The sequence below is a fragment of the Trachypithecus francoisi genome, unplaced genomic scaffold (assembly GCF_009764315.1).
Source record: "Trachypithecus francoisi isolate TF-2019V2 unplaced genomic scaffold, Tfra_2.0 Lachesis_group10, whole genome shotgun sequence".
NCBI classification, from domain to species: domain Eukaryota; kingdom Metazoa; phylum Chordata; class Mammalia; order Primates; family Cercopithecidae; genus Trachypithecus; species Trachypithecus francoisi.
In genome coordinates, this window is record NW_022681455.1 from 18,657,269 (window position 1) to 18,669,418 (window position 12,150).

The following is a 12,150-nucleotide window of genomic DNA, read 5'->3' on the forward strand; positions in this document are numbered from 1 at the left end:
ACTATTGGGCACAGCATTTCTTTTGGGATTATGAAATGTTCTAAAATCAAATTTGGTGATAGTTGTACACTGTGAATATACTAAGAATACTGAATTGTACACTTTAGATGGGTGCATTGTATGGGTATGTGAATTTTATCTCAATTATAGGTATCTGAATTATATCTCAATAAAACATACATGACATAGATATACAATAATTACATATTATATATAACAATACTATATATGTATAATATAAACTGACACCTGGATCATTCTCTTAGAGAGTCTGAATTAATTGGTTTGTGGTATGGCCTGGGCATTGGACTTCTGGAAACCTCCCCAGATAATTCTATGGAACAGTTGATGTGGAGAATCTTTGATCTGGGTCTTGGTACTTACAAGTGTGGTTTGTATGCCAGTGGCACCAGTGTGACCTGGGAACTTACAAGGAGGGAAAAACCTCAGACCCCACCCAAGATCCACTGAATCAGAATCTGCATTTTTGATGGGATCCTCAAATAACTTGGATGAATATTCAAGTGTGAGAAACATTGTCAGTAAGGTAGTTGAATAGTAAGGCAGGCGGATGTTATCTTTGAAGTTCCTTATCCTCTGTCCATCCACCCCTCCTCCTCCTGCCTATGGCTTTTTATTAAGGATACTCTTCCCAGTAGTGTCCCATATCTTCCAGTGTTTCTTGTCTATAAAAACATACCAGGCTTAGATCATTTTCTTTGGGGGCACTGCTGTCTGCTAGGGAACCACTGGCCTTTTGGAATATATTCACCTGAGGGCAAATAGGCAGTGGACTAGCACAATTGGTTCTATATAGTGAATGAGGTGACCCAGGAAGAAAGTGTAGAAAGAAGCGAGTTTAGGTCCTTTCCTGAAATTCCAGCATTTAAAAGTTTAGTTGAGGAAAATGCAGAAGATTGAGAAAGAATGACTAGAGAGGAAGAATGAAAACCAGAAGAGTATGGAATCCTGAAGACAAGGGGAAAAAGGATTTCAGGAAGGTGGGAATGGTTGGCTGTGTGTGATACTGCTGTTGAGAGGTTGGGAAGGAAGAAATGTGTACTGGATTCAATGACCTAGAGCCACTTCAGTTGAGTGGTAGGGAGAGGTTGGGATGGGATTGGTGAAGGAGTGAGGGAAGACAACTCTTTCAAACATTTGATTTTGAAGAACTGAGGAATGAAGGCAGTATACAGCCAGGAAGAGGAGTAAGGGAGGGCTGTTGTTCTTTGCTGGTTTATTATGACTTTTCTTTGATTAGGATATTTTGAACATGTTCAAGTTTAGACAGGACAAAATTCAAGGCATAGGAAAGAAAACAGATAAGGAATAAGTTAATTTCCTGAAAGGCAGGAGGAGATGGGAACCAGAAAAGCAGAGTTGGGTCTTATGTGTCAAGAAAAGAAGAACAGAGGATGGATGTGCGTGTGGGTGGGTTTATATGTTTCATTATCAGAGGTGAAGGAGCTTGGCCACAAAGCTGAGCACAGACTGAGTATCCGTTATCCAAAATGCTTGGGACCAGTAGTATTTCGGGTTTCTGAATTTTTTTTTTTTTTGGAATATTTGCATTATACTTACTGATCTACTATCTCTAATCTGAAAATCTGAAGTCCAAAATCCTCCAATAAGCATTTCCTTTGAGTACCATATTGGTGCTTAAAAAGTTTTGTATTTTGGAGCATTTCAGATTTTGGATTTTCAGATTAGGGATACTCAACCGGTAAGTGCTCAATTCAGGCTTCCAGCTCCCAGAGAAGCCTGAGTGTTTACTACATGCCAGGTCCTGTGATTGATTAGATGCTTGTAGGGAGCACGAAGAGGAGCATATATAATCTAGATCCTGAAGGAGCTTCTAGGCTATAGAGGAGGCAGGCAAATTGATAGTCATTTGCAATGCAGCATGCTGGGCGCTACATTGCTCATGTGTACAATAAACATCTGGTGTTACCTACGGTCATCATAGAAAAGTTGGCAAGTAGAGGAGAAAAACCAAGTCTTCTGGAGAATTTGGGGAGGGGGGAGGTTGAATAATTTATAAAACTCCTTCTGGATAGTCTGATATTCTAGTATGTCCCCAAGTGAGAAGGCAATACCACCAGCCTCCCTGCTATTGAGAATCATTCCATTCTCCCTCCTTTTGGTGATTTTATGTGGCTTCCTTTTGAAGGGGAAAAGAATTGGAACTTAATATCAAACTATTTTAAAATTTCCTTTATTAGAGTCTTACCAAAACTTATACAAACATGATACAAGGTACTAAATAAGCATATTTAGGCATATATCTCTTAAAGAATAAGAATACCACAATAAATATACAAACTGAATATTGATTAAAATTACAGACCGATAAGGCCAGGTGTAGTGGCTCATGCCTGAAATCTTAGCACTGTGGGAGGCTGAGGTAGACAGATCACTTGAGCTCAGGAGTTCGAGACCAGCCTGAGTAACATGGCAAAACCCTGTCTCTACCCCAAATACAAAATAGCCTGGCATGGTGGTGCATACCTGTGGTCCCAGCTAGAGGCTGAGGTGGGAGGATCGCTTGACTCCAAGAGGCAGAGATTGCAGTGAGCTGAGATCGCACTACTTCACTCCAGCCTGGGTGACAGATTGAGACCCCATCTCAAATATATATATATAATAAAATTACAGACCAATAAAATTTAAGTTAACATTAATGTGATGAGTGATGTTTAACTTTGGTTAAATTGCTTTTTCCAGTTAGGCTCTGAGTTTATGTGTTCCAGTGACTAAGTGGTAACTCAGTGATCTTGTGACCTTTCTCTGCTGGAATCACTAAAAATTTTGATGTGTTCAGCATTCACTGGGCCCAGATGCTTCTCTTTTTTTCATTTGCCTGTGACGATGATAGCACCCCTATCTGGCAAAGCAGGATGGCACCACAGACCAAGGGTTAGCACGGACACTGGGTGGAAATAGGGAATTTCCCGAGGTGGTCCCAGGCATGCTTTTAGTAAGAGCATTGAATAAACATAAAATGGGGAAAATCTTGCCATGAAAAACTCTTGGGTTCCCAATAATACACCCTTGCACCCAGTTTGAAAAATACAGTGCGAGCTGGGCCTTAGGATGCTATGAGGGCAGATGGGCTGGGTGTGCTGCCACACCAGGGGATGAGGCAGGGAAGGCTTCTGGAATAAAAAGGGCTGAGGGACTACTACTGTCAAACCAAGGTCTCTTTTAAACTGTGCTTATATGGCTTGCTGTTTGATTTGGTGCTTTTTCCTTTAATCATTTGGTGCCAGGTTTTCCCATCAGTCCTCTGATGTCCTCTGTGGTTGGCAAACACCTACAAGGGGGAGGTTGGTCACCTAGGTAATCTCATATGGGTGAAAAATCCAAGGTATCTGAAAGGGGTTTTGTAAGAAAAATTTTAGGATCAGACAATACCAGGAAACAGCTTCCTGCCTAGCTGTAGGTTGTTAATTTGTTTGAATTTTTTCAAACTAGAATACTTTTGGTGTGTTGGATAGGCTTTTGAGTAGGGAGAGATACTGTCTTGAGTTGTACTAATAATTTAACTCAACAGCATCTAACAAAGGCAGCTTTATTCTTGGATCCTGTATACAGATCACAGTCTGAAGTGGAATAAACAGAATATTGGCCTCAGTGTGAGATGTTCTTTAGAACACACTGGAAACATTGTGATGTCATTGTGCACTGAGGCAGGGAAATGTTAGTCTACATTTTATGGAATATCTACTTGAATGTTTGCATTGTACCTGGAGTGATAAAAAGCAAAACAGGTACTCAAGGCCTGTCTGGGTTTTGGCCTTTAGGCACATTCCCCCTCATCACCTTCCTTCCCACTTGGCTGAGCTATGGATGAGAAAACCTAGGTCAATAGTTCACCAACTCAGCTTCAAGCCAGGTGGGCTGACAGTCCTCCTTTGACCACCAGACCCCAGTGCCCGTATCCAGAAGCATCTAAGATCCTGGAAGTCAACTTAAATTTTCAACGAATGGGGCAGTTGTGGTGGCTCATACCTGTAATCCCAGAACTTTGGGAAGCTGAGGCGACAGGATTCTTTGAGCCCAGGAGTTTGAGACCAGCCTGCTTGGGCAACATAGACCCCATTTCAATCAATCAATTAATAGCTGAGTGTGGTGGCAGGCATCTGTAGCATCAACTACTCAGGAGCTGAGGTGGGAGGATCACTGAGCCCAGGAGTTTGAGGTTTGCAATAAGCCATAATTGTGCCACTGCACCCTGGGCAACAGAGCGAGACTCAGTTTCAAAAACAAAAACAAAAACAAATCAGCTAATGGCACTCATTACCTCCTTCCTCTCAATAGTACCTATTCTCTGACCTATTCACCTCACCCTCAGGAATCTTAGAAAAGGTTGTCTATGGACTTTCGTTTCTGCTTCCTGCCTATTCAGAAACATCTATTCCATTCTCCAATTATACTTTGCGTTTGCATACCTCTTTTCACTTTTCTCCATTTTCCCTGAGATCAGCCTAGACAGGTGAGATTGTTCCATTTTATAAATGAGAGCGCTGTAGCTCGAGAGGTTAATGATTTGCTCAAGATGCAGAGGAGACTTTAGAGCTTGTGCTTCAACCTGGATGGTTGGAATCCAGTTTCACTGGCTATTCATTATAATGCTTTATTTTTCCTTAGAAAAAAACTTTAAGAAGGGCATAATTTAGTGATAGAGAATGAGGAACTATATAGTTTTAAAAAATATACATATGTTCCCTGCCTGCTCCTGTGATTTGTTCTTGGGTGGGTACATAGTAGCTTTGTCTTTACACTGTGACCCTTTTTGCCGCATCCATCATAATAGGTGAGAACGCCTTATATGAAGGATGCCTGTGACTTCGGTACATCGGAATCTAATACCCTTGAAAGGGGTCTAGGAGACACCTGTTTCTGAGAAGATTCTGTTGCATACAATTCATAGACTCTCAGAGTTGGAAGAGACAATATGAGTCATCTGGTTCACCAGGTGTTTGGTTACATTTTTGGTTAGATTCCATATGAGTCCTTAAAGGGTTGTGGAGTGAGTTTGATGAACAATCCTTATTATTTTGCATGACCCTTCATGGCCTAAAAATAATTCTGTGTTTTACTAAACTAATTAAATGTTGACTATTCGAAAGAAAAAGGTTTTTTTTCCCTTGGGTCATTTGGGTTTTGAGATGTTCTATTTAAAACATTTTCCTTAAAATTTGTTACCTGTTAAGAAAATTGCATGTTTAAATATCTGTTGAATGCTACTTAATAAATGTAATTTTCAAAATGTAACTAAATGATGGTAGTTTTCTTTTTAAATATTTATTATTTTATTTTGCTGTTCTTGCATTGCCATGATCTGTTTTTGTTTTCTGTGTTTCTCTCTTTATAAGCTAGATGCCAGTTTTCCCCCTAGAATTGTTAACCATTTACCTATGTTTTGTATGACATGCACATTGGATGCATGTGAATGTTTTCAGTTATTTTGCACTTTTTAGCCAGAGATACAGAAGAAGAGAGGGACACTCGAGATTAAATATTTTAGTGAAAGTTAACGGATGGCATTTAACAAGCCTGGGGTACTTGAAAATTCAGTAAAAAGCAGTGGCTAGGGCTGGTTGTTTTCCCTCTTGGCCTTTGAATAGAAGTGCGTGCCCACACTGATGGAGTGTCGAGTGCCTGTGCTGTAGGACTACTTAGCAACCTGCCCTTACAAATCTCTATCTTGAACCACTGTTTCTTAGCATTAAAAATAAAGGGTATATGTACTTACACCCTGGAGTCAGTGTACAGAGGTCTAACTTCTCACCCCAAAATCATGGGTCATATAATATTGTGGTCAGGAGAGTGCTTATAGGAAGTTTGAAAATTCATTTAGTTGATATATTGTGGTTTGTAGTGTACCTAGGAACATTACATTATTAGTAAGAGACACATCCATTATAAGCTCTTGGGAAGGTGTATATTTCAACTTAACACATTTGCAGTTATATTTGAAATGAATGTGTTTGCCTAAAAGGACTCACATAGTATCTTTAGTTCCTATTTAATGCTAAACTTATTCTGTAGACCCAAATGTTTCTAAGAAGAGCCTTGCATAGAGGCACCTGGGATATTCTGTTACAAATATCTGTTCTGTCTACATAGCTTCTCCACCTTAAGTGGTTTAGCTGGTTCTTTGCAGGGAGTGGAGAAAGGATATCTCAGAAGGCCAAAGGATTAACATTTTCCCACAAAGTCTTTCATGGAAAGTCTAAGAACAGGAGAAGAGGAGTAATAACATGACCTATTCTTCTGTAATTTGCAAATTCATGAAGGGCTTCTGTATATAAATTTCACGTGTGTGTGTGTGTGTGTGTGTGTGTTAAACCCTGTGAGGTCACTATAACAGGTATTATTGTCCCTACTTTTTACATTAAGGAAAGCAAGTCTAGGTAATAGGCTAAGTCGTTTTCCCATTGTCACCTAGTAAAGTGGACCCTTCACCCTAGTATTAGGATCTGAAGTTCCTTGCACTGTTCACTTTGTTTTCCTCAAACACCTTCCCCTTGAGCCTAGAAACTATATCTTCCAGTCTTTTTACTTACATTTATTTAAGTGGCTGCTGGGGGTCAGCAGGAAGATCAAGGCAGTAACAATGGAACATGTGTGGCTGATGGAAGGCTGAGATGTCCTCAGCAGCAGAACAGGATGGACAGGCTTTCACACTGTTTATTCATTTGTCCCCTGGTACAACACTCCTTTTGGTGAGCCGTCTTGATTGCTCCCCTGGGTGTTCGCCTGCCCATTGACATTCTTCCTCATATTTCCTTGCTGCTGCTGTCTTCTGTGTCCACTGCTGCTGCTGGTGGATACCATGTTTGGCACAGTAAATCCTAGAGCAAGTGATTTTTCACCCTTCTGTTGAACAAGAAGGTCAGGGTTAAAACACAGTATCTATATGGCGGTCAAGTGCAATGGAGGAGTGACCACAGAGGATCCCTGTTCCCAGATACCTTTTATTTCTCAGTTTATACTAAATCATGAGCATTTGTGCATGTCTTTTGAACATCATTTGAAGACTCTTTTCATGATTCTGCACGTTCTATCGCATAAATTTAGCAACATTTATTTCAGTGTTCTATTTTGGGTCTTTAGGTTATTTTCTAGCTTTTGCTGTGGTGAATATTATAGAAAAAATTAACTCCTTGGAGAAAAAACCTGTTAACTATTTGAAGAGATACAAGTCTGGTTTAAATGGTTTGCCCTAGTCATTGATTCATCAGTACATTGTAACTTATTTATAATCAGATAAATACATGATTAGTTTTCTGAAGTGATATAATAGTGATATTAGTTTTATTTTCAGATGGGAAAAATGAGTAAAGATGGTCAATAACAGGGATAGATTTCATAATTACATCATCAGTATTCTGACCCTAGAATTTTACTTTAGGCTTGTGCTTTTTTAAAACGTTGGTGCAACAACAATATTTTTAATGTAGTAAGTTGATACATAAATGTATAAGTTTGAAAAATCTAAGCCCAGTTGTAAATAATCACTTTGTAAGAGTCGCTGCTTCAGTGGCTGGCTTATGTATTTTTGGTGGAATGTACTACTCAAACATTTGAGCTTGACTTTTTTTTGTCATGCATGTAGAAAAGGTTTACCAATTATGAGCAAATTAGTAGAAGTTGAAGAACTAATTTTGGATTACTTAGAGGTTTATTTCCTGGAACTACTGCCTTCCATTTCTTGTGTGGATGAGTAGAGAGGGATAGGGGGAGGCATTAGAGGTTTCCATAAAGCTATCAGTCCCTCTCCTAACTTCTCAGTCAGACTCACATCTCCACCCACTGTCCAACATCCAGACACAACAGGCAGTGAGTGTGCAGATCAATTTTGTTCCTGGTGTTCTCCCTTTTCTCTCTGGGTTTCTTTTTTCTTTTCAATTTCTTCTCTGGGTTTCTTTTTTCTTTCTTTTTTTTTTTTTTTTTTGAGAGGGAGTCTCGCTCTGTCGCCCAGGCTGGAGTGCAGTGGCCGGATCTCAGCTCACTGCAAGCTCCGCCTCCCGGGTTCACGCCATTCTCCTGCCTCAGCCTCCCGAGTAGCTGGGACTACAGGCGCCGCCACCTCGCCCAGCTAGTTTTTTTGTATTTTTCAGTAGAGATGGGGTTTTACCGTGTTAGCCAGGATGGTCTCGATCTCCTGACCTCGTGATCCGCCCGTCTCGGCCTCCCAAAGTGCTGGGATTACAGGCTTGAGCCACTGCGCCCGGCCGGTTTCTTTTTTTTTTTTTCTATTCAATTTCTTCTCTGGGTTTCTTTTTTCTATTCAATTTCTTCTCTGGGTTTCTTTTTTTCTATTTAATTTCTTCTTTCCCCTGGGGACCAGTGCCTTTTTTCCTACTCAAACCTCCTTTACATGGCATCCACCAAGCCCCATATTTTTGGGAAGGTCTCATTGTCTTTGAGATAATGTCTTTGGGACAATGCGTTATTGTCTTTGGGAAGCAAATTATCTTTGCTGTCCCCAGTCAGCAGGAAGTCACCTGACTTTCCCAAATTTGACATTATCTTTTCCAGGTGCATTTGCTTTTAAGAGTGGTCCTAGAAATGTCACTGCCTTAAGCTTACTTTGATTGTGTGGCTAGCTCAGTGCAAGGGTCACAGCATTCTGTTCTAGTTTTGGGTAAACTTTGATGGAGAGGACCACTAGGTAAAAATCGACTTAGGAACTCATACAGCATTTTTTCAAAAAAGAGGAGGCCTTTAGTGTTAGAAAATAGTGTTTTTTCTTTTCCTAATCTATGGTGGCTGAAATGTGTGAGCACAGGGAAATCTGACTTGAATAAACTCTTAAGATGAAGTAATACATAATTAATTGCCTGTCTGCATTCTTTCCAAAGTGATGGCTCTTAGTATTCACACTTGTGATAACTTAAGTTTCTTGAGTACAAGAGCCTCAGGACAGCCAATTAAGGAAGAAGAGGCAGTGGTGGTTCTGTTATGTAACCTTTCTGCTACTGTAATGGGATAGGTAATTATCTTTTTTTTCTTAACTTCCAGTGCCTGAAACAGTACATGCAACTGGCAATCCAAGAAGGATGTGGGTCTCCCATCACTTGCCCTGACATGGTGTGCCTAAACCATGGGACCCTGCAGGAAGCTGAGGTATGAATGACTGCCATTATCTTCCCCTCTTTCCTATTTATGTTATTTATTAGGATCTTGAGTCCTTATGTATTTCCCTACCAGGGAGTCTAGCAAGAAAATACAGAGGTTAACTTTTTAAAGGAGCTCTTTAGATTTTTTATACAGACTGTTAAAGCTGTCATTTATCTCAGTTCTACTTATATATACCATCTTGAGTATTGAAGAAGCTGTAGAATAGGCAAAAGTGCCAGAAATCAAATTTACCAAATGTGAAGTTAGGAGGCTGATATGGTTTGGCTGTGGGTCCCCACCCAAATCTCACCTTGAATTGTAATAATCCCCACATGTCAAGGGTGGGACCAGGTGGAGATAATTGAATCATGGGGGCGGTTCCCCCATGCTGTTCTCATGATAGTGAAATCTCGTGAGAACTGATGGTTTTATAAGGGGCTTCCCCACCCTTTGCTCAGCTCTACTCCTTGCTGCGGCCATGTGAAGAAGGACGTGTTTGCTTCCCCTTCTACCATGATTGTAAGTTTTCTGAGGCCTTCCCAGGTCTGTGGAACTGTGAGTCAATTAAATACCCAGTCTTGGGTATTTCTGCATGGTAGTGTGAGAATGGACTCATACAGAGGCTGAATAGTGAGTTGTCTTGTAAACTGTAATACCCTAAAGATAAATAGGCAATAGAGTGAGATTTCATCTCTTAAAGAAAAATGGGAGTAGGGGCATAGAACTAGGTAGGTAGCTAGAATGTATGATAAAGGACTTAATAATTGGAAGCTCAATTTCAAAAAAAGCCCGTGAAATTTATCGGATACCTGTATTCTAGACCTGTGCTGACTAATCCAGTAGCCTCTAGCCACATGTGACTGTTTACACCTAGATTGATTTAAATGAAATTAAAAATTTAGTTCAATCATGCTAGTCAGTAATCGCTGAGTGTTCAGTCACATGTGGCTAATGGTTACCAGACTGGACAGCACAGAATAAAATATTTCCATCAGTGCAGAAAGTTCAAATGCATAGTGATTTGTTTTTCTAAGACCACCAGAGCGGGCACAAAAGAACCAGCGAGTAGGCAAGTGTAGGAGCAAAACTGCAAGTTTATTTTGGTCACCTAAGGTGTGGGGAAGAGGTCTGTCGGCCTCCGGCAAAGAAGGCCGACAGAGTCCCCCAGTGGGGCTCTCGGACGGAGTTCCCACAGTCCCGACATCCCGACAGGAGTGGGGCTGTGAGAAGGCCGCGCGTGGCGTCCCTCCGGAGCAGCTTTTCTAGGAGTGGGAGGGCAATAGGCAGGGCACGGGCGTGTCAGGGGGCGTTCTGCAGGTGCGACCAGGTAAATGTTGGTCTCTTCGGGTTGACGTCACCTGGCGCATGCCCAGTTGGTCTGCACCTTCCCGGGTTGCCGGCTGCATTTTCGCGCGCGTGGGAAAAGTTGGTGAAGAAGAACCCGGAAGTGCACCATCTTGCCTCCCTTCGTCCAAACACATAGTGTTTTAGAATTTTCAGTAAATGGTAGCCACCAGGCACTGACATTTTGAGTATCTAATGTAAGGGACCAGTGTACCCAGACAAGTGGATCAGGATGGGCTATAGTGTCTGTCTTGCAGTTCTCTAGAGCAGAGCTTAAGTAGTCTTCTCATTTTCTTTTTTTCTTGCTTCTTGCTTTCTCTCTCTCTGTCTCTTTTTTTTTTTTTTTAAGACCTGATTTTCCTCTGTTGCCCACGCTGGAGTACAGTGGTGCAATCACAGCTCACTGTAGCCTCAACTTCCTGGGCTCAAGCGATCCTCCCACCTCAGCCTCCCGAGTAGCTGGGACTACAGATGTGCACCACCATGCCTGGCTAATTTTCAATTTTTTTTTTTTTTTTAAAGACAGGGTCTTTTTATGTTTTCCAGGTTGGGCTCAAGCAATCCTACTGCCTCAGCCTCCCAAAGTTCTGGGATTACAGGTGTGAACCACCACACTTGGCTTCATTTTCTTTGAATAGACATTTTCTCTTTGTATTTTCCCCCTCCTTTGTTCTCCTTATCCTTTCCTCACTCTATACCTTCTCTGTCCTTCTGGTTCTCTTTATCCAGTTTTACTATAAAAGCAATTTTACTTTTAGGCATTAAAACCAGACAAACCCCGAATGAGTCTTAAAAATTACAAAAGGAGGCCAGGCATGGTGGCTCACGCCTGTAATCCCAGCACTTTGGGAGGCCGAGGTGGGTGGATCATGAGGTCAGGAGATCGAGACCATCCTGGCTAACACGGTGAAACCCCATTTCCACGAAAAATACAAAAAAATTAGCCAGGCGTGGTGGTGGGTGCCTGTAATCCCAGCAGGAATTACACCTCCCAACCCAGGAGGCGGAGGTTGCATTGAGCCGAGATTGCACTACTGCACTCCAGCCTGGGTGACAGAGCAAGACTCCATCTCAAACGAAAAAAAAACAGGACCAAATGTTCTCTATCAACTTGCTACTGTCTTTTTCAGTGATAAAAATATGTGGTAGTGGTGATTGATAATCATTTTGAATTGAGAATGGAATAGAAGATTATATTGGAGATGTGGGTAGCTGCATCAGTTTACATTGGCCTCCTCCTTTGAAAGTAAATACCACACACATGAATTGGACTGTACCACCTTCATTTCTAACTTGCTTTAGATCAAGATTTTATTGCATACAGTTATAAGATGTGGCTTATAATCTATGTATTATTGAATATACCACAATGGGGTTCATTCACATATGCTTGACTAGGTTCTATCTCCACGACTACTACTTCCCTCCACCTTTTAAAAAATGTTTAATTACACAGGTAACACATAAATATACTTTGCTTGTTAAAAATAATTCTGATTAAGCCTGGTTCCCTTTGTTGTGCTGCTATTTATATTACAACACGTGATTCTTCATTCTTCATTGTCTTACCAAATGCATTTGAGTCTAACATTTCTTCATCTTCAAAGGATGGCAGGAATGTAAGCTCTTTCCTCTGAGCACTTCCTTATGCAGGTCTAACTTACAAAATTGGCT

The 12,150-nt window shown here is 41.0% G+C and overlaps 1 protein-coding gene across 2 annotated transcripts in view; it reads left to right on the forward strand.

The window, feature by feature from the left end:
- Positions 1-12,150, forward strand: part of RNF144B (ring finger protein 144B) — an 81,142-nt gene that overhangs the window by 32,282 nt on the left and 36,710 nt on the right. Inside the window, exons 2-3 of one of the 2 annotated variants that reach the window (XM_033216348.1) lie at positions 4,817-4,978; positions 9,034-9,138. In XM_033216348.1, coding sequence (XP_033072239.1) covers positions 4,958-4,978; positions 9,034-9,138 — 126 coding nt within the window. In that variant the 5' untranslated portion in view covers positions 4,817-4,957. The remainder of the gene's footprint in view (positions 1-4,816; positions 4,979-9,033; positions 9,139-12,150) is intronic. The other variant, XM_033216347.1, reaches the window with a different exon arrangement.